We start from the raw sequence: 22,511 nt of genomic DNA, 5'->3' as shown, positions 1-22,511 counted from the left end.
CCGGGAGGGAGGGGGCACCCCCAGGGCTCGCGCTGGCTGGGGCAGATCCAGACTGTAAGGGAAGTCTTCCCTAAAGGTGCTCCACAAAGGGCCCAGTAAGCCGGACACGCCGTGAACCCCTCGGTCAGCTGATGAGTCTCAAGGCCAGACCCCAGATTTCATTACCTAGAAACTGAGGATGGGGGCAGAGCAGGACCCGCTGCCGCTGAGTCACCTGACCGTGGCGGGAGAGCACTGCGACCCCACGTGAGGAGCCCTCGCGCAGAACCTGGGGCGCCCGCAGCCCAGGACGCAGGCGAATCTGGGGGTGGGTAGGGTCCCCAGGTGGGGCAGGTGCCCAGGTGATGCGAGGTCTCCAAGTGCGTCGAGTTCCCAGGTAAGCCCTGGGGCGGCACCGACTTCCCCTAACGTTTCCTCCCGGCAGCTTCGTCCACTTGCTCACACCCCCCACCCCGCAGAGGTCCTTGGCCACGCCCCTCCCCGCCCCCTCGGCCTCGATCCGCCCCCTGGCCCCGCCCCCCGGTCCCACCCTGGATCCTGGCCCCGCGCCTCGGCCGTCGGCGGCCACAGCACGCAGGCGCGGACAGGTGTGCGCCGTTTGAAAGAATGGCGCCGGCGGGGCGGCTGGTTCTGTGTGAAGAGAAGATCTGGGGGAAGACCGGGCTGGCGCCTCACCGCGGCCTGGGTGCGCGGCGGGCGGCGGGCGGCGGGCGGCGGACGGGTGGGCGGCGCTGGCCGGGGGCGCGAGCTTCCCGCCGAGGTGTCGGCGGACCGGTCGGGCCAGAGGTGCCGAAACGCGACCGCGGTTCCCGAACGGTCGCAGGCCTGGGGGGGCGAGGGTGAGGGGTGGGCTGCGGGGCAGGCCGGGAGCGGGTGGGGAGCCCGGAGCAGCGGGGGGGGTGTGAGGGGCAGGCCTGGGGGGCCCGAAGTGGGGGAGGGTGGGGGAGGGGCAGGGGTTCCGCGCTGAGTCCCCGGAGAGGTGGGGGCCAAGCTCGCCCTCGCAGACCGCCCGCGGGGAGCTCTTCCGAGCCGGGTTTGCTGAGCCCTTGCGCCAGTGCTTTTCGCCTTGACCGATAAGGTCACTTGGGCTTTCTTTCCCCGTTAATAAGGTGCGTTAGGCTGATTTTCTGAAAAAGCTTGGCGCGCCTTCGTGTCTGGAGGAGGAGCGTGCCCTCCTTTAGTAGGACTCCAGGGTGTCCCGGCCCCTGCTCCTCCTGTGCTGAGCACCTGTGGGCCCATGTCCTGAGGGATACGGCTCGCTAGTTTTCTGTTTTCCTGTTTTTGTCTAGTTTTGTCGTCCACGTAATGCCCAACTCATGAAATAGTTGGTAAATTGCCCCTTCTTCTGTTTTCCAGAAGAGATTGTGTGAAATCGGTGCCGCTTCTTCTTTGTTTGATGGAGTTTTCCAGTGACCTTATGGGCCTGGAAATTTCTGTATTTGAAGCTTTTAAATGACAAATTCAGTTTCTCGAGTCATTATAGAACTGTTTGTATCGTCACCTTCATCTTAGGTGAGTTATAGTTGTCTGGGGTTTTGCGAAACTGGTTCATTTCATCTAAGTTGTTAAATTTATGTGTGTAGAGTTTGTGGTATTTCCTTATTAGCCTGTTAATGTCTCTGGGGTCTGTAGTGATACCCTTCTTCCGGTCCATGTTATTGGTCATCTCTGTCTTCTCTCTCTTGGTCTTTCTGGAGGTTTATGGATTTCATTAATCTTTTCAATGAGCCAACTTTGTTTTTTCTCCATTGGTTTTCTGGTTTCAAATTTCATTGATTCCGTATAATTTTCTTCTTTCTGCTGCTTTGCATTTATTTTGCTCTTCTTTTTCTTGATTCTTGAGATGAAAGTTTAGATTTCTGATTTGAGACCTTTTTTAATATAATATAAACATTTTAGTGCTATAAGTGTCCCTCTAAGCACAACTAGCTGAATCCACAAGTTTTGTTATGTTGTATTTTCATTTAGTTCACTGTGTTTGTGTATTTCCCTTGACTTCCTCTTTGACCTATGGATTGTTCAGAAGTGTGTTCTTTTCATTTTTGTGTGATTGGAGGTTTTCCTAGTTTGTTTGGTATTTTTTTCTTTTTGTTATTGATTCTGGTGTGATTCCATTATGGTCAGAAAACATACTCTGTATGATCTTAATTGTTTTAAATTTGAAGTTTGTTTTATGGCCCAAGATCTGGTCTATAATGTTCCAAGTGCACTTGGAAAGAATGTGTACTGTGTCATTGACTGGAGTGTTATATAAATGTCAATTTGATCTTGTTGACTTGTGACGTTGTTCAGTTCTTTTGTATCCTTGCTGATTTTCTGTCTAGTGATTCTCTTAATTACCAGAAGAGGGGTATTGAGACCCCTGACTCTAATTGTGGATGTATCTGTTTCTCTTTTCACTTAAAGATCCTAAATATGTATGCACCAAAGCTGTGCTATTTGGTGCATACATACTTACAATTTTTATGTCTTCTTGTTGGGGTGACCCTTGTAGCATATGTAGTATTATTCCTCCTTATCCCTGATAATTTTCTACAGTGAGATATCCACTTTATCTGATATTAGTGTAGCCACTCCAGCTTTCTTTGGTTTGGTGTTTGCAGGGTATGTCTTTACCCATCTATGTGCTATTTCACCTTTAAACCTACCTATATCATAATATTTGAAATGAGTTTCTTGTAGACAGTGTATACTGTATATCATTTTTAATCTACAGTGCCAATCCCTATCTTTTATAGTGTATTTAGACCATTTACATTTAATGTGTTAATACAGCAGAGCTTAAGTGAGACATTTATTTTTTTTTCTGTTTGTTCCCTTTGTTTTTCTTCTTTTGTTTCCAATTTCCTGCCTTCCTGTGGTTTACTTGAGTATTTTTAGTATTCCATTTTGATTTACCTCTTATATTTCTGAGCATATCTCTTTGTATAGCTTTTTTAGTGGTTGCTCTACAAATTACAGTATACAGTATGTGATTTAGCACAGTCTACTTGTGTGAACGGTTTATCACGTCAGGTCAATATAGAAATTTTACCACCATTTAGGTTTCATTATCTTCCCACTTTATAATTTAGTTGTCTAGACATTTCCCCTGCATGCCTGAGAACCACAGTAATGATATGACGTTTTCTTTTTATAGTCAGCCAACAGTTTAAATAGCTTAGGAGGAAACACTGACCCACATGTTTACCTGTTTCATTATTCCTTCTTCATTCCTGATGTCCCAGGTTTCCTTCTTTTATCTTTCCTTAATGTTTGAAGATCTTTCTTTAGCAGTTATCTTAGGGAGGTGTGCTGGTGACAGATTCTCTTAGTGTTTCTTCATTTGAGAATATCTATATTTCACCTTTAGTCCTGAAGGCTGTTTTTGGTGGATATAGATTTCTGAGTTTAAAGTTCTTTTCTTTCAGCAATGGAAAAATGTGAGAGCACTTCCTTTGTTTCAGCACCATGGTTTCTGAGGAGTAACGCCCTGCCATGGGAGTTGTTTCTCCTTCTGGGTAATGCCTCTCTCTCTGTTGCTCTCAAGATTCTTTCATTGTCTTTAGTGTTCAGAAGGTTGATTCTGATGTGTCAGTTTTTGCCTTTATTCTGTTTGGGGTTTTCTCAACTTCTTGAATGTGTAGGTTTATGTGTTTTGCCAAATTTGGGAAGTTTTCAGCCATTATTTCTTTAACTTAAAATTTTTTATTTTTAACCATACTGTTTTTCTTTTCTTCTTTAAACTCTGATTGGATCTCCACTGGGACCCCAATGACATGAATGTTAGATTGCTTTTTCTTCTTCCACAGGCCCCTGAGGCTCTGTTCATTTTTTTAAAGTCTGTTTTCTTTCTGGTGGTCAGATAGGACAATTTTGTTCAGTTTATCTTTGCATTTTCTCTCTCTGAATTTTTTCCTCTGTCACCTCCATTCTGTTATTGAGCTGCTCCCATGGTTTTTTGTTTGTTTCTTTCAGTTATTATATTTTTCATTTCTGAAATTTGTTTGTTTCTTCTTTACATCTTCTGTTTCTTTGCCAAGAACCGCTATTTTCTTCATTCATGTTCATAATTGCTCATTGAAGTATCTGTATATCAGTTGCTTTAAAATCCTTGTTAGATAATTCTAATTTCTGTCATCTCATTATTGGTATCTATTGATTGTTTTCTCTCATTCAGATTGAGATTATCCTAGTTCGTGATCATTTTTGATTGGTCATTTTGATTGGGACTCTGCTTCCTATTTAAATCTTGTTACTCAGTACTGGCACTGCCTGGGTGCTGCCTTGTTGCTGAGGTGGTGGCCAGGCCCCTGTCACACACGTAGCATCTGCAGATGCCTCCTTACAGCCAGTCCAGGGCAGTAGTCATGTCCACTCACACTGCCCTGGTACTGGCCACCGTGCGAGGCCAGGTATACGAGGTACATTTTTTTTTTCCTTGGCGTTGGGCTGGAGTGGGGCTGAGGTTGTCAGGAGTCTGTCCTGCAAGGCCACCCCTCCTGGTCCTTTGACCACGGACAGCAGGCTTACCCGTATCTTTTGGTAGGTGTCCTTGGGTGTTTCTGGGTGGCCAGCTTCTCTTGCACTCAGATCGGGATGCACAGGAGACAGAACAAAACCAACCCTCAGTGCTCGACCATTTTCTTCAGGTCCCTAGACAGTCCCCACGCTTCAGAGTCGCCACGCTTCAGAGTTGCTTCCCGTGTTCTTGTCCAGGGTTTTTAGGTCTAATAAATGGGGAGGAATAGGGTGAAATATGTCTCCTCTGTCTTGTCTGGAACTGGAAGCCCAAAAACCAGTTTCATATGTAATCAAGATGTGTTTTAAAACAAAAGTTCCTGGGAAGATACTGGTGTATCCAGACACAGTGTCTTTTTCATTACAGAAGCTTACTTTTGTAGTGATGTTTGTCTAACAGCTGCTTACCGGGTGTGCCACGTAGAGGTGTTCGGTGCACCTCGTGTGCAGCTGGCCCTCACCTGTAACAGCACGGGTGGTCAGGTCAGCTACCGAGTGGGTTTCAGATTGCGATCCCTGCACAGAGGCCCACAGGCAATGGGGCTGAGCAGTCAGGTGTGGAAGTGGGAACCCCCTTAGGAGGGTTTCCTGGTGAGAGGGTTTTGGAGGGAGAATAAATTATTGCAGTAATTTATTTTCAATAAAATAATAAACTTAAAATCTCTTAATTTTCTATTCTTAGCTGAACTTCGGTCATTATCTATTCCTGGAACTTACCAAGAAAAGATTACTCACCTAGGAAATTCTTTGATGAATTTAACAGGTCTAAATTCTCTAGCTCTCTCACGAAACTCCTTGGTTAGTCTAGAGGTAAGTTTTAGGTTTGTTTCTAGAAAGAAAATGCATTGCTGTCACTAGCAGCGGGTAGTCCATTTACGGTAAATGCGGTAGTCTGTGTTCTGACTCTGCTTCTAGTGCTTGTGAGCCATACACTTCACGGTGACTGTAAGTCTTGCGCTGATTTTCTTGTGTTTGCTGTGAGCGGGATTTCTTATGCATCACGTTATGTCTTCGAACTACTTTAACGAGAAGTCATAGCTCTCTGATGAAGATGGTTGTATCTGTAAGGGAAATAAGATGAGGCCCGAAAGAGGAATGTGTGCACGCCAGTCACCCTTCGTCCTTTATCAGCTGGCGTTCTCGTCATCCACACAGCAGGCGTCGGCTGTCCTCTCCCCGCGGTCGGCACGCGCGGCCGTCTCACCGTGGGGGCGCAGGACTCCCAGCTGAGCAATACCTTGCCCCCTTGCTCTCCCGGTGATGCTGCGTGTGCGTTTCGAGCGCGTCTGTGAGGTTGGGGGCTGGTTCGTGTTAATGGCTGTCTTGCCGTGTTTGTCCTGGCAGGGCATGGAGTACCTGGCGGCGCTGCAGCGTCTCAGCGTCTACCACATCCGCATCTCCTCGCTGGCGGAGGTCTTCCGGCTCCACTGCTTAACGGAGCTCGCGGAAGTGGACTTCCGGCGGCACCCTGTGGTGGAGAGCAAGGCTGACTACCGCCTCTTCGTGGTGCGCATGCTCCCGCGGCTGCGGCCGCTGGGTAGGCCGGCCGCACTCCGGGCCTCGCTTGGTGCTGCCCGATGGGTGTCTCGTGTTCTTGGGGTGATGGCGCTGTTGACCCTTCGGGAAAGGGAAGCTGATTTCCTCCTCTCACAGGAGAGCTGCCTGGAGGGTGGCAGGGAGCCCCTTCCTTGCGGCCACAGATGGCTGCTGGTCCACGGGCACAGGCATGGGCTGGCTCTGCTTTCTGGCTGTTCCTGGTGCCCTGTTTCCTGGCATGGTCTCCTGGGCATCGTCTCAGGCTCAGCTGGACACCTGCGTTCAACCTGGTTTTACGTCCACCTGGGAGGACACGGGTGAGAAGTTCATCGTGCCACGCCCTCCCCAGGTGACAGGCACGAGAGTGTGAGGTCCTGTTGGCAGGTGCAGTCACCACCTTGGCTCAGTGGCCCGTAGCCTTAAAAGAACCGGATCTCTCAGGCTCGCAGGCCGAGCGACCAGGGTGCCCACCAGCCGTGCCCAGTCAGGAGGGTTGTGCTTGGGGAAGCCACAGCGTCTTCCCACCCACTGTCCCTGCTCTCAGGAGCCACTTTGCTGTGAGCAGTGTGGCCAGGGCACTGCTAATGCCGCCCCCATGTCGCGCTTCCCGGGGAGAGAGCTGGAGCGTGAGCCCGAGGGCATGCTGGCGTGGAAACCCTGGGGAAGGAGGGGCTTAGAGTCTCAGACCTGGGTCCTCCTGTGTGAAGTGCTGATTAGTGGTGCAGCGGTGTCTGATTGGAGGAGGGTGGTCCTTCTGTGCCCCCAGTGATCATGGCGTGTTCTCCGTCCTGAGGGCCCTTGACTGCCTGGGGAGGCTGGGGGGCTTTCAGGGCGTCTCCACCTCCCAGGCACTGAGCTACCCAAACCAAAATGAGACCCACATCATGGCAGCATCTGTCAGGTAAATGCTGGGCTCCATGGTGGGCAGGCCATGGCTCTTGTCCTTTCAGGGTCTACCAGGGCCTGTAGACACCCCACCGGCGGCACCTTTCAGCCGCACACAGCTTGTCTCATGAACACCCCAGCTGCGCGCGTGCGTTGGCTTACCTCCTGGACCCCGGTCCTGGCGGGCCGCGAGCTCTGGGGAGCCTGGCCGCACCCTTAGGCTGTGCCTGCCTGGGCCTAGGGGCACTGACCCTCAGAGGCATGCTGTTTAATTTCAAACCTACTTAGAATTTCAGCATTTAATGTTAATTTTTAGATATTTGGGAGGATTAAGTGCTTGTGTTCTAACTTTTATTTGAGTATTATGTGTCCTGTGAACAATTGAATTTGACTCTTTTTCAGAAGCGTGACAATCCTTATGGAAAGTTTTTGCAGTCTTCAGTCTTAAATCATTTGTTTCCGTTTGTGATGAAAGTTGTAAATTCAGTCTTAGACTGCTCGTATAGAGAAGGGGTTGTGAGAGCCTTCCCACACGTGAAAGGTGCTTTCAGACTTGAGGCGGGAGCATAACTGGGGCCAGTCAGTGCGGGAGTGGGGGACGCTCGGAGGCCCTCTCTCCCAGCAGGGTGCCGCCAGAGTGATCTGGGGCGCCCTGGGCCGGGGTCTGGGAGAGTGCCGCAGTGAGGAGAGCATGCGGTCTGGGGGGCAAGGTGGGTTTGCATCTGATTTTAGTCATATTGAGTTTGAATTTAGAGTGGAACCGTCCAGAGAAGGATGCTCAGAGTAAGGGACGTGGAACTGACGCGGAAGCGAAGTTCAGGCTGGGCAAGTAGAGTCACGTGTTGTTGGCACGACGGCAGCGTCCAGGCCCGAGACGGGAGGCCCCAGGCTGGTGTGTGGTGGATGGCGTCCCTGAGAGGACAGAGGGGCTGCTGTGCGGTGGCCACACCTGTGGAAGTGGGTACTGGGCACCTCCTTGTTCCCTCGTTGCTCACTGAGCTGGTGCACCTCCCGGGGTGCCGTGGGCTCAGTGCTCCCTAGGAGCTCTGTGGCAGCCATCCCGAGGGCCGAGCTCCGGCGTTCGGGAGGGGAGCCCCTCTCGGGTGCTTCCGAGGAGGTGCAATTGTGGACGAGTGGGGTCTTCTTGGGCCCAGGGCACACGCGGGGACGGTTTAAACTTGGCTCTGTCTCCTGTTCTGGTCCCAAGGATCTGAGGATGTAAACCCTGGGCGCCAACACATGGCCAGGGCGTCTCCTCTCCAGTGTGTTCAGGCTCCTCGCCCGTGGACACTTGCTAGGGGTGTCAGTGTGGTTGGGAAGCTCGCCCAGCACCCAGGATGTGCGTTAAGAGGAGATGAGAAGGACGACACTGCGTGAGAACTTGCGTGTGTGTTTCCTTTCCTGCCTCCGGGGCATCTGAGGTGCAAGCCTGGTGCGAGCTGCCGGCCCTCTGGGAATCAGTGCTCAGCATTGCTGGGAAACCAGATGTAGCCCCCGGAGCCCAGCCTTGCTTTCCTGGGTCTGCCCAGTGATCTGGGGGATGCCGTGGTGGGGTCAGCCCTAAGGGGAGGGAAGGTCCCCAGAACAAGGGATGGCAGTCCTGGTCACACGCACGCCATGTGTGGCTGGCTGGGCGAGGGAGCACCTTTAGTCCTGAGGGGAGGCCGGCAGGCACACCGCGGGGTTTGGTTTTGGGCCCTGCCACCTGCCTCGTGGCCTGCTAGTTCCTCTGCGGCATCTCCTCCCTAGATGACCGCCCTGTGAGGGAGAGTGAGCGGAGAGCATCCCGGCTGCATTTGGCTTCGGAGGAATCGCTGGACTCAAAGCAGAGCTTCCCAGCCGTTTTCAGAGTCAAAAGGTATGAACAGGAGTGGTATTAACTAAAGTGCCGATTGCCACCTAGAGGACAGACATCCAGGGGAGTGTGGGGAGAAACGCTGGATACCAGCTGGGGATCAAGGAGACTGTGGGACAGCCTCTCTTCCTGTCGTCCACATTTTCTATATGGTATTTTTAAAAATATTTAAAATGGTTATTAAAGTGATGGATGTAAAATACGTGGCACAAAAGACCTGCGGTGAGAGGCAGCAGTCCTTTCTCTCTACTCCTGGCCCGCTCCTCAGAGGCAGCCTCTTTCCCTTCTGTAATTGTTTCTGCTTCCAGGTTCTGTTTCAGTTACTTTCTGATCTCTGAACAACGCAGATCTTGGCTATTTCTGGATGTGAGCACTTTGAGCAGATCTGACAGCTGCCGGAGCCTCCTCTCCCCACCCTGGTGGTGTTAGTGCTTGGCTCTGCTCCTTCCCGCGTTCTCTTTCAGTGCTCTGTGACCAGGGCTCCCGCTCTGCTTTGGCTGGGCTGTGGGAGCCTGTGCCCGGCTTCTCACCACCTCCCAGCTCCTGCCGTCTGCATCTTTATGTCTAACTTTAGATTGTCAGGGTGGGTAGTGTTCAAATGTGCTCTGAAAGCATACAGTCTTCATGTGTGTGGTTGATTCTAAAGGGTAGAAGTCAGTCAGTGGTGTTTACCTTGCTTGTGATGTACAAGGATTATATACTCCTTCTTGTACACCATTTTGATTTGTTTGAGGCTTTTAATAGTTTTCTTTCTCTTGCATTGTATGCCTTAGCTCATCTGTAAATTTCTCTAATGTAGAGGTCGGCCGACTTTATTTGTAAAGGGCTGGGGAGAATATTTTCAGCTCTGTGGACCATATGATCTGTGCTTCAGTTTCTAAACCCTGCCTTTGTAGTATGAAAGCAGCTATAGGTGATACATAAACTAATGATTGTGTTCCAATAAACTTTATTTACAAACACAGGCAGTGGGTCAGATTTGACCTGTGGGCCACACTTGGCCAACTTCTGTTCTAAGATCAGTTTCAAGTATCTCGAATCTCCTCTTCCCTCAGATGCCTCCCTTGGAGCTCCCCTCCCCTCACTTCCCTATTTCAGATCAGACTACCTGCTGGGTAGACAGCTGCACGTGGTACCCTGCGGAATGGTCTGTGTATCGTGTACCCCAGATTCGTATGCTGAAATCCTAACCCCCAGCATGATGGGTTTAGGAGATAGGGCCCACGAGAGGTGATTAGGTCCTGAAGGTGGAGCCCTCATGAATGGAATTGGTGTTCTCTTATGAAGGAGACCCCACAGAGCTTTCTAGCCCCGTCCACATTTGCCTGAGTTTTGTGAGTCACGTGGTGTCAGTCCTCTGACTTTGGCCTCCTTTAATATTGAGTTGCCAGTTCTGGGTCTTTTTCCTTTCCGTATAAATTTTAGAATTAGTTTGTCAATATCCACAAACTACCTTGCTGGGATTTTGATTGGGATTGCATTGAATTACAGATTGAGTTGGGAAGAAACTGACATCTTGACACTATTGAGTCTTATCCATGAACGTGGAATATCTCTCCATTTATTCAGTTCTTCTTTGATTCCATTTATTCAGTTCTTCTTTGATTTCATTTATCAGAGGTTGGTGATTTTCCTGATATAGATGTACATATTTTGTTAGATTTATACCTTAGCATGTTGTTCTTTTGAGGCTAGTTTAGGTTTTTTAATTTCAAATTCCAGTTGTTCATTGCAGGTATTTGACTTGTGTACAGCTGATGGTGACAAAGTACCACGAACAGGGTGGCTTAAAATAACAGAAACTTACAGTCTTACAGTTCTTAGGCTACAAGTCTGAAATCAAGGTGTTGGCAGGGTTGCTTCCTTCTGGAGGCTCTGGGAGAGAATCCATTCTATGACTCCAGCTCCGGGTACTTTGCTGGCAATCGTCAGTGTTCCTTGGCTTGTAGATGCCTCCCTCCAATCCTTTTCTTCCTATGGCTGTCTTCTCTCTGTGACTTTTCACAGAACTCCACATTGTGCTTGCCTGTCCTGTGTCCAAATTTCCCCTTTTTATGAGGACACCAGTCGTATTGGTTAGGGCTCCCCATAATTTCCTCATTTTAACTCGATTACCTCTGTAAAGACCCTATTTCCAAATAAGGTCGCATTCTGAAGTATGAGGTGTTGGGACTTTGGCATCTCTTTTTTAGGGGACACAATGTGACCCGTACATCTTGAATTTTACAATCTTGCTATAGTCACTTATTAGTTCCTGGAGTTTTTGTTTGTTTTTTGGTCGATTCTTTGAGATTTTCTACATAGATGGTTGGTATGTCATCTGTGAACAAAGATAGTTTTATATCTTCCTTCCCAATCTGTATACCTTTTATTTCCTTTTCTTGTCTTATTGTGTTAGCTTGGACTTCCGGTACAATGTTAAAAGGCCGTGGGTAGAGGGGACATCCTTGCCTTGTTCCTGATCTCAGCAGGATAGCAGCTGGTTTCTCACCACCAGGTGTGCTGTTAGCTGTGGGCTTTCATAGGTGTTCTTTATCAGGTCGAGGAGGTTCCCTTTGATTCCTAGTTTACTGACCACTTTTATCATGAATGGGTATTGGATTTTGTCAAATGCTTTTTCTGCATCTATTGATATGGTCATAATGACTTTTCTTCTTGAGCCCGTTGATGTGATGGATTACATTGATTTTTTTCAAGTATTGAACCAGCTATGCATACCTGGAGTAAATCCCACTTGGCTGTGGTGTGGACTCAATTTGCTGATACTTTGTTGGGGATTTTTGCATTCGTGTTCATGGGAGATAACTGGTCTATAGTTTCCTTGTATTGTCTTTGCTGGTTCTGGTATTAAGATAATGCTGTCCTCATAGAATGAGTTAGGGTGTATTCCCTCTGTTTCTGCTTCTGTCTTATGGAAAAGATTGTAGAGAATTGGTATAATTTCTTCCTTAAATTCACCAATGAACCCATCTGGACCTGGTGTTTTAGGAGGCTATCAATTATTGATTCAAGTCTGTAATAAAATACCAGTCTGTTCAGATTATCCATTTCTCCTGGTGTCGGTTTTGGTAGATTGTGTCTTTCCAGGAACCATTCCATTTCATCTAGGTTATCACATTTGTGGGCATAGAGTGTCATAGTGTTCCTCTGTTATCTTCTTGTTGTCCATGGAACAGTTCCTGCTGTGCTCCTTCTTTTAATTCTGATATTAGTAATTTGCGTCATTTTTTCCTTAGGTAACCTGGTGGCATAGAGGTTTTTCCATTTTGTTGATCTTTTTAAAGAACTAGCTTTTGGATTGGTTGATTTTTATTTTTTATTTTTTCCCGTTTTCAGTTTCATTGATTTTTGCCCTAATTTTTATTATTTCTTGTCTTCCTCCTGCTTTGGATTTAATTTGTTATTTTCTTAGTTTCCTAAGCTAGAAGCTTAGATTATTGATTTCGGAGCTTACTTCGTTCTAATATATACATTCAGTGTTACAGATTTCCTTCTACGCGTTGCTTTCACTGCATCCCACAAATTTTGATAAGATGTATTTTCTTTTTAATTTAGTTCAAAATATTTTTATTTTGGAATATTTTAGTTCAAAGTGCTCCTGAGATTTCTTTGACTTGTGTTATTTGGAAACACGTTGTTTAATCTCCAAGTTCTTTGAGATTTCCCAGTTATCTGTCTGTTATTTATTTTATTACTAGTTTAATTCCGCTGTGTCCTGAGAACAAATATCATAGGATTTGTTTTCTTTTAAGTATGTAAAAGTGTGTTTTAGGGCCCAGAACGACTCTGTCTTGGTGAATGTTCCGTGTGAGCTTGGGGGGAATGTGTATCCTGTTGTTTGGATGAGGTGGATGTCACTGCATCCAGGTGATGCGTGCTGCTGAGTTCAGCTGTGTCCTTAGTGAGTTTCTGACTGCTGGACCTACCCCTTTCTGAAGGAGAGGTGTTGAAGTGGATCCATCCATTTCTCCTTGAGTTCTGTCAGTTTTTGCACCACATAGTCTGATGCTGTCTTATTAGGCGCAGACACGTCAGGGGCTGTTATGTCTTCTTGGAGAACCGGCCAGTTGTCCTCACGTCATGCCCCTCTTTATCCCAGATCACTCTCCCTGCTCCGAGGTCAGCTCTGTCTGAAAGTAGTGTAGCTACTTCTGCTTTCTTTTGATTGGTGTCAGCATGGTCTGTTTTTCTCTATCCATTTACTTTTAATCTATGTGTCTTTATATTTAAAGTGGGTTTCTTTAGGTAACATGTAGTTGGGCCTTTTATTTTGATCCACGCTGACAATCTCTGCCTTTCACTTGGTACATTTAGACCATGGATGTTTAAAGTGGTATTGATACAGTTGGATTAATAGCTGCATGTTTGCTGTTTCTACTTGTTGCCCTTCTTCTGATCGCTTCCTTCCTTTTGTGATTTTAAATGATCACTTTCTGATTCCATTTCTTTCCTTGGCATGTCAGTTGTGCTTTCACTTTTAGTGGCTGCTCTGCAGTGCACAGGACAGGCAGACCTCGCTTTTTGTGCTTTGCTTTATTGTGCTTTGCGGATATCCTGTTTTTACAGGCTGCGGGTTGTGGCAGCCCCGCGTCAGGCAAATCTCTTGGTGCTGTTCTTCCAGTGGTATTCGTTCACTTCATGTCTCTGTGTCGCATTTTGGTAATTCCTGCAATATTTCACGCTTTTTCATCTTTTTATATTGTGGTGATCTGTGATCAGTGATCTCTGATGTTGCTGGTATGACTTGCTGCAGGCTCAGATGATGGTGAGCATTTTTTAGCAATAAAACATTTTTAAATTAAGGTATGTACATCGTTTGCTAACATAATGCTATTGCTCACTTAATAGACTACAGTACAGTGGAAACATAACTTTTAGATGCACTGGGAAACCAAGAAAATGGTGTGACTTGTTTTATTGCAATATTTGCTTTATTGTGGTGGTCTAGAGCTGAACCCTCAATATCTCCAGGGTCTGCCTATGTACATTGACAAGTACTCCAAGACCACTTTCAGACACTATACCACTTCACAGGTCGTGCAAGTACCTTATAATAACAAAATATTCCTAATTCCTCCCTCCTGTCCCTTGTATCATTGCTGTCATTCATTTCATTTATACCCAAACTATAACCCTGCGTGTAATACCTGAGCATAACGTATTGAGTACATTGTTGCTATTATCTCAAACAAACTGTTGCCTGTTAGATTGTAAGAAAAATAGAAGTTTTTATTCTGCCTTCACTTATTCCTTCTCTGATTTGAGTTTCTGACCTGTGTCATTCTCTTTCTCTCTAAAGAACTTCTTTTAATGTTTCTTACCAGGCAGGTCTACTGGCAACAAATTCCCTCAGTTTTTATTTATCTGAGAAAGTCTTTATTTCTCCTTCACTTTTTTTTTTGCGGTACGCAGGCCTCTCAGTGTTGTGGCCTCTCCCGTTGCGGAGCACAGGCTCCGGACGTGCAGGCTCAGTGGCCATGGCTCACGGTCCCAGCTGCTCCGCGGCATGTGGGATCTTCCCGGACCGGGGCACGAACCCGCGTCCCCTGCATCGGCAGGCGGACTCTCAAGCACTGCGCCACCAGGGAAGCCCTCTCCTTCACTTTTGAAGGATAATTTTGCAGGATACAGAAGTCTAGGTTGGTAGTTTTTTTGTCTCCATACTGAGTCTTTCACTATTTTTGCTTGCATGATTTTTCCCTCTGGCCTATTTCAAGATTTTTTTCTTTGTCTTAGGTTTTCTCCAGTAGAATATATTCCTCGCTGTAATTTTTTTGGCATTTACTCTGCCACTGTTCTCTGAGCTTCCTGGTTCTGTGATTTGGTGTCTGACATTAATTTAAGGAAATTTTAAGTCACCTTCAAATATTTTTTGGTTCCCCTCTCCTCCCCCTGGTATTCTCAGATGTGTGTGTTACACCTTTTGTAGTTGTCCCACGATTCTTGGGTATTCTGTTCTGTTTTTTTTTTCAGTCTTCTTTAATCTTCGCTTTTCAGTTCTGGAGGTTTCTATTGAGATCCTTTCCTCAGCCATGCCCAGTCTAGAGCTCATCAGAGGTGTTCTTTTCTGTTACAGTGTTTTTGACTCTAACGCTTCTGTTTGCTTCTTTCTTAGAATTTCCATCTCTCTGTTTACATTCCCATCCGTTCTTTCATGTTGTCTCTTTTTTCCATTCGATCTTTTAGCATTGTTACTCATAGTTGTTTTAAATCGGAGTCTGATTTCATCCGGCATTTCTGCCATATCTGAGTCTAGCTCTGATGCTTCTCTTTTTCAATGTTGTTTTGGCTATTTGGAGTCCCTTGAGATTCCAGACGCATTTTAGGATGGGTTTTTCTGTTTCTGCAAAAGACGTCATTGGGATTTTGATAGCATTGCACTGATTCTGTAGATTGCTTTGGGCAGTATTGACATTTTAACAGTGTTAAGTCTTCCGATCAGTGAACGTGGGGTGTGTTTCCATTTATTTATCTCATCTTTAATTTCTTTCAGCAGTGCTTTGCAGTTTACCTGTCCTTGATTATCCGAAGACTAAGCTACCACAGAGTTTAGGTGATCTGGTGCAATGTCCTATTATCCAGAGGTGACAGTGGATACCCAGAGAGGCTGCATGTGTCCGCTGTCAGGTTTCTGTGGTCAGACCCCGAAGGAGAACCAAGTCTCCTTCTTTCTGCAGGGATCTGGAACACTTTCAGTATGAGAAAATAAGGAATATCATTCACTGATCTCTCAAAGTATGATAAGGTATCATAAAATCAATATTCATAGTATGTGATTGAGTTCTATTTTGAAGAGTGATTTCTTAAGCTGCCTTTGTTGGAAATGAGGTGTGTACCTCTGTATGGAGGGACGTCCTATTCTAAAACCTCACATTTCAGTTGGTAGGGAAATGTTTTCACTTAATGTGAAAATAGAAAGTCGGAACACCACATCCTTGAACTTGCTTTTTTGTTGGTTTGTTTTTTGTTTTTTGGCCGCGCTACATGGCATGGGGGAATCTAGTTCCCTGACCAGGGATCGAACCCTCGCCCCTGCATTGGGAGCAGGGAGTCTTCGCCACTGATCCCCAGGGGAGTCCTCCTTGAACTTTCTTGGTCGCACGTATGGCACTGTGGACGTGCTAGGGGATCCCAGCACAGGGGAGCTTCTTGGGACGTCTGTCCTTGAATGAATCCTGGGGTGGCGACCCGCTGTCCTGGCTGAGCCGCTCCAGCTTCACTGTGGTAGAGACACCAGCTCCCCCTCGGAGACCTTGTGCTCGCGGTATAGGCGTCTCCCTCGCGGGGTCTGTGCGGCTGGAGTGCTCTGTGGGCTGCAGCACAGCACTGGGTTTGCTTTTCTTTGCAGACTGCAGCACTCCGGAGCCAAGTGAGCTGCCCCCTCGGCCAAGAAGTGCTTGTCATGGACGCGGATGATGAGGCGGCCCTGAACCTCATTGCCGAGTGTGGGTGGGGCTTGAGCAGCCCTCCTGGGAGCACGAGTTCCAGCCAGCAGGAGCAAGAGGCCAGCTTCCAGCGCTCCAAGGTAGGCTGCTGCTCCAGGGAGAGGGCCAGCGCTTGCAGCCTTTCTGGGAGGTTGATGCCTTCTTAGAGAACTTACCTTTAAATGCAGAATCTTCATGAAATCTTGTGCACTTGTAAATATCAGTAATTTGGATCATGGAATTACAAAAGGAGAAGTCAGTGTATTTGAGGTGGATGTAGTCATGTTGCAGGGCTGTTTATACAGGTCCCTCCTCAGATCAGTTACAGGGATAGGGAAGAAGTGAGATGTCTAAGCAGACAGGGAGGAAGCGTCCTGTGCTGGAGGGAGTGAGTCCCTGCCGGCCACGAGGGGACTCCCGGCTCCAGCTGCACGTTGGTGAGAACGTGCACGTGAACTTCATGCCCTTTGCTGGGGCTCTTCCACCAGGACGTGTGTGTGAGCTTCAGCTCCATTGCTGCTGCTTCTGAGTTGTGGGTTCCTAAGAGCTTTCCATGAAGACGCGGCGGGCTGGGGCTTCCCTGCTGCAGGACCACCTCTGCCTTGGCGTCCCCGCCAGCTCCTGGGACTGTCAGTCTCTCTAACGCTGGCTCCCGTCCTGGGTGTATGGTGGTATCTCTTGTTGGTTTTAATTAGCATCTCCTGAAAACAAGTCACCACAGCCTCTCCATGGGCTCACGTCTTCCGTGGCGTTTCTCTTCCTGTCTGTTCCCCTCCCCTTTTCTTTTCTTGGTGTTGAGGCATAAGACTTCTTCATGGTGTTTGAACACAAGCCCTTTCTCAGGTATAGTACTGCAAGTTTCTGCCCACCCTGTGGCTTGCCTGTTTTCTAAGCAGTGCTCCCTAGAGCAGTGTTATTTCAGTGAAATTCCGTTCTTCGTGTTTCCCTTCGTGGTCGTGCATTTCGGTGTGCTGCCCCTGCTTGTGGAGGGTTCCTCCCACGGACTGGTCCACGTGCTGGGGGTCAGTGCTTAGGTCTGAGAGCCGCTCTTTTGAGTGAATTTCGGGGTGTGGCGTGAGATAGTGGGTCAGGCTGCCCGCCTGTCCCCCCACGTATGTCCAGCTGTGCCAGTGCCGTTTGTTGAGACGACTGTCTTTCTCTTCATTTAATAACCTTGGCGCCCTTGTTAGTTCAGTGGGCCGGAGGCTCTGGGTTCTGTTGACCGTCGTGTCTGTCTTGATTCCTCGGCGAACAGGTTCTCCTGAGTGCGGCTGGGTCACCCGCCCCTGGGGCGCTGTGGGCGGTGACCGCTGCAGGTTCCCAGCAGGGTGGGCTGGTGTGTGTTATCCACTCGGCCTTCTTTTCCCGTTCACCCCACGGAAGGAGTATACTTGACAGATACGGTACACTGTTGGGAGCCTGAAATAGAGCTTTGAAAATGTTTTTTAATGCAGCAGAGTCGCGGCACCTATTGAGTCCTGAGTCAGCACAGCAGCAGCGTGGGGACCCCCTGAGGAAGGGCCCCGAGAAGCGGAGGGGCAGCTCCAGCGGGGCTGGGCGGAGCCGAGGATGCAGGGCTGGTGCGTGGCGAGCCCCCCCCACCCCCGCGGCGCTTTGCCCCTCGTCCAGGCGGCCCCGGCCCCACTGCTTGCCCTCGTTCCTCTTCATTGTGTGTGCGCGCGACTCCCTAAGGTGTCTTAGGAAAGAATCTTCTCTATGAATGGAAGTTGACACTCGTAGAACACCTGTGGTTTAGGTTCCTGGTCTGTGAGTACACACTCTCACTCACACACAGTTTCTTCCGGATACATACATGGGCCCAGTTATGACAGTGGCTACTGTTACAGTTTAAAAAATGAAAGACAAGGGAAATTAAATAAGTTAATTGAGTGTTGTTTGCACGAATATGGAAAAGGCGTCAGAAACGTCCCAGTGTGAGCAAACCTAGCCCCTGCCTGAGGCTCGTGCAGGTGAGCTCGTGGGGACTTTGGTGGGTCGTGATGGTGGCTGCCCAGTGCCCCGTGGCCACTGCAGAGCAGGCCGTGGCATCGAGGCACCAGCCGCATTTACTCCACGTCCTGAGACCTCATACGTGTGTCCCTACACACGCATCTACACATGTATGTGTGCGTGGGGATGTGTGGATGCATGTTCGGGTCCCGGATCCTGTCCGGCGCACGTGGCGTATCTTAGCGTCGTGTCTCAGGCGCCTGTGAGCTGGAAGTGTTTCTGCGTCCTCCCATCGTCTACGTCCTGGAGGGTTTTGAAGCATTCAGACTGTGCTTCTGTGGGCCGGCCCCCAGTCCCAGTGTGGCTTGCTCTGCTGGCCCCTGGTGGCCAGGCTCAGCTGTGCTGTGTGGGTGTGGGCTCGTGTGGAGGCCCTGGGCTGGAGGTGGGGGACAGAAGAGCACAGGTTGCAGGTCAAGGTGAGGGAGCGCAGTGCCGCATGGTGGGGGGAGGCCAGGTCCCCGGGCTGGGGGCAGGGGACGGCATGGAGTGGCCGGTGGGCATTTGAGTTGTGGGGGGCGGGCAGTGGGTCCGTCTGAGTGGATACGGCAGACCAGTCCCAGCAAGGGGCAGAGGTGGCCAGCTGGTGCTGGTTGGGTGGACTTGGTGACGTATGCTGATGGACAGGGAACTGCGGGGGAGGGCTGTCCGGGTGGTCTCTGGCTTGGGCCGCCAGATGACAGTGGTGTCCGTCCGCTCAGGTCACGAGCACTTGCTGGGGACGCCCTGGGTATGGCCCTGTTCACGGAGCCCTGAGGGGAGGCCTGGCCAGAGGGCAGCCTTGTGGGGCAGATTTGAGCCTGGGTGCCTGCAGAGTCCACGTGCAGGAGGGTCCAGGGCGGTCAGGCTGAGGGGCCTCAAGAGGAGAGCCTGCCCTGGGAGGAGGGCCCTGGGCTGTGGGGTGCTGGGCCCCGAGGTACCCGGGAAGTGGCTCAGCGGCTGGGGAGGGAGGGTCTTAGATCCGACGCGTCGACAGTGTCTCCAGTAGGAACAAGTTGTTAAATCCACTGTAGCTTCCAGATCTTAAGTTGTTGCCCACTTGACTCATCTTTGTTATGTATAGTTCTGGTGAGAGGACATACGGTGATCAGTCGATTCATTTGTTAAAGTTACTACTTCAGTTCTGTTACTCTTTGGTGGATTTTCCGTATTTGCGTGTGCGCGTGCATCCGTACACAGGCACACACATGCCTGCACACACGCTCACACGCACACACACGCATGCATGTGCACACAGCTGTTTAACTTGCAGTGCCGGCCCCTGAGCCCAGGGCGCCTGGTGGTGAGGGCTCTGCCCCCTTCTCTGTTGCAGACCCCACAGACCCCACCCTGGCTCAGCCCCTCCTTCTCAGAAGACAAGTTTATTGACGCAAAAGGGGTTAAATCCCTTTTGCCTGCTCGGAAAAGCACAGGAAGCGAAGGGTGCGTGGCAGGATGCTCCGGGCCCCTGCAGACCAGGAGTGTCTGAGCTGCTTGGAGGAGGGCCGGAGCTGGGGCCCTGTTCCCGCTCGGCGGCCTGGGGGCCCGAGCAGCAGAGGCCGCACAGCGTGCGTGAGCTGAGCCAGGTGTGGAGGCCATGGGGCCGCCGTCCTCTGTCAGGCCGCGTCTTCCTTCCTCAGCGCTAACACGACCCCGAGGTGAGCGCAGCTCTTAGGTGAACTGCTCCGCGGCGCTGTCACCGCCCCGTTCTCTTAGAAGCGCGCTCCCAGGCTGCTCGCCTCTCCCCGTGGTGCAAACGGCCTCAAGGTGGAAGTGTCCTCCCGGGGGCGCTGGCTTACGCGGCCTCCTCGTCCCGCCGGCTGGAGCCACCCACAGCGCCCTCGGGAGCGGGGGTCCTGGGCGTGCGTCCTTTGGCTCTCCGAAGACATGTCCTCGTTTGGGAGTGCAGGTTCTCGCCCAGAGTCACCCAGAGCGGTTGTGGACGGTGCTTCGTCGCCCTTGTCACTGGCCCAGCTGAAGACGGAGACATTCTCAAAGTTTGGGGCACGAGTGAAGACCACCCAGCAGACAGTGGGTGGCTTGCCCTCCGGGCTCACGGGGCAGGGGACTTGGCCCTGCCACGTCACTCCCAGGCGGGCGCGGGGGGAGAGCGTCCCAGCGGAGAAGGGGCGCAGGTGCCCTGACAGGGGCTGCGGCCCGGGGAGGCCGGGGGCTGGGGCTGGAAGGGGGCGTCCCACGAGGTTGGTGAGGGGAGCGCCTGGCCCCCTGTGGTTGGTCCTGAGCTGGAGACATAGAATCAGGGACGCTGGGCCCGTTGTAGGTGGTGGGTGGCTTCCAGCCGCAGGCCGCGGGGCCGAGCTCTGCTTTCACAGCTCGTCTGGCCGCTGTCTGTTCGCCTCTTTAGTCTCTCACTGGATTGAGTGAAGGAAGGAAAACGAGGACTTGCTTGAGTTGGGAATGTGCTTGGGCCTTGCCTGTCCCCAGATGGGTGTCACCCCGGGCGGAGCCTCACCTGACGGGCTGGCCCTTGCTGTGGGGTTGGGACTTTGCAGGAGGGGCGCTGCCTGCGGGGCCCCCTCCTCTGAGCACTCTGACCCTGTGGTGAGATTGTCCTCTTGGAGAGGGCACGACCCTTCTGCCGGGTGGAAGGCAGAAGCCTGACCACGCTGGGGACCGCGGCTCCATCACCCACGCCTGCGGCTGAGCGTCCAGGTGCAGCTCCCGGCGGAGGTATGTGTGCTGATGCCCACAAGTGCTCTCTGCCTCGGCTCTTTGGGACCAGCAGCCGGCCTCAGTGTTCCCACGCCAACTGGTCCCCGGAGACGGCCACCCCGCCCTTGGTGTGACCTCGGGCAGAGCAGTGTCCCCTCTGCGGGCATGTGTTTCCCGGTGCTCCTGGGGCTCCCGTGGGTGCTCAGTGATGCCAGGAGTGAAGGGCTGTCCCGGCTCAAGTGGCCCAGGTCGCTCCCACCCTCCCTGCAGGGTCTCGCTGGCTGTTCCAGACGGCCTCGAGGAGGAAAGCCCTTTATCTGTGTAACAGTGGGGAGCGCCGGGCTGTGAAGGGCGGCGGGGCTCATCGCCAGCTCTGGCACTGCTGGCATTTACTCCCCAAATCCCCGGACCCAGGAATTGTTCCCTAGGCGCTCAGAAAGTGGGCAGGAGCCACCCCGCTTTCTGCAGTAATCCCTTAAAATTGGTAAAACAATTTCTAAACGGAAAAAAGAGAGCGTTGCTGTGAATGCCAGTGACTCTGCGGTCCTGGCGTGGTTGGGCCCGGGGTGGAGCCTCGGCAGCCTTGTGCCTGCGCCGTCCCGGCCAGCCCTCCCTCTAGTACCGCGTGGGCTGCGCTGCACTTAGGGCCTCCGGGGCTCCAGTGACCGTTCAGGCCGAGACTATTCTCCTCCCTCCCAGAATCGCTGGGGCTGGTTCAGGAGGGCCCAGGACAGCCGTCCCTGGGCACCGACCGGTCTCCTGACTGTTACACTAGGGTGACAGTTTCGCCGTTCCTCCCGGTGTGAGATGTTGTCCCCCGCCCCACACATGTGGACACACGTGCGGGGCGGGGAGGTGGATCCCATGAGCCACGCTTGCAGGCTTGTGGTGTGTGAACCGCCATCGTGCTTGTAGGCGGTGGGATGGGGCATCAGCGTGGCGCGCACGCCTAGTGCTGCATCGTACCCACTGGTTTCAGGCAGGGAAGAAGCCACGCTCGTGGTTTGTTTCCGTGCAGGTGTGTCCCAAGTTGCACTTGGCCGTGCCGCCCGGGAAGAAGGCCACCCTGGAGGTGGCGCTCCTCGACCTGGTGGGCAGGCACTGTAGTGGCTGCAGCCCCCTGCACGGCAGCGAGGTGTTCCTCAGCGAGCTGGCCTAGGGCTCTGCGGGCAGATGCTTGCGCCCCACTGCGGGGCGCTGGTCCCCGTGTCTCACTGGACCGCCTCACCGGCGTCACTGCCTCACTGTGCTGCGGGGAGCGTCCTGATGGTCCTGTTCACAGCGTCTGGGTTCTCGGGAGGTGGCAGACATGGAGGACTCCACGCGGCCTGTGGCTGTCGTTTCCCACCTGCTGGCGCTCCAGGCTTCCTGGAGGTATGTCATCAGCCAGTGGTGTTGGCATCGCTCTTCCTGGATGTTGCTTCTCCTTGCTCTGTTTTAATGTGGGGATTTGGAGAGACTAAAATGCTGCTGCTGTCTTCTCCGAATCCTCTGAGCATTTGACTGAATGCAGGGCCCTGGATTTGCTGACCTTTTGGTGGCAATGACTTGAGGCCCAGGAAGATGTGGCCCCTCCCCAGAGGGGACTTGGGTTTTCTTCTGCCTGGTGCCTGGGTACAGGGGCACACAGGGGACCCCACATCCAGAGTTGG

At 51.1% G+C, this 22,511-nt stretch overlaps 1 protein-coding gene across 1 annotated transcript in view; it reads left to right on the top strand.

The window, feature by feature from the left end:
* The first annotated feature begins 606 nt into the window (after window positions 1-606).
* CEP72 (centrosomal protein 72) overlaps window positions 607-22,511 on the top strand; it is a 32,274-nt gene continuing 10,369 nt past the window's right edge. Inside the window, 11 exon segments of the mRNA XM_060007212.1 lie at window positions 607-685; window positions 5,183-5,310; window positions 5,845-6,037; window positions 8,671-8,779; window positions 9,875-9,908; window positions 16,125-16,301; window positions 17,097-17,222; window positions 17,456-17,528; window positions 17,655-17,780; window positions 20,096-20,217; window positions 21,878-22,004. Coding sequence (XP_059863195.1) covers window positions 607-685; window positions 5,183-5,310; window positions 5,845-6,037; window positions 8,671-8,779; window positions 9,875-9,908; window positions 16,125-16,301; window positions 17,097-17,222; window positions 17,456-17,528; window positions 17,655-17,780; window positions 20,096-20,217; window positions 21,878-22,004 — 1,294 coding nt within the window.

Source organism: Delphinus delphis, chromosome 3 (genome assembly GCF_949987515.2).
Source record: "Delphinus delphis chromosome 3, mDelDel1.2, whole genome shotgun sequence".
In the NCBI taxonomy this organism is placed as follows: Eukaryota; Metazoa; Chordata; class Mammalia; order Artiodactyla; family Delphinidae; genus Delphinus; species Delphinus delphis.
Note: the sequence above shows the minus strand (reverse complement) of the source record. Positions and strands in the feature narration are given on the sequence as shown.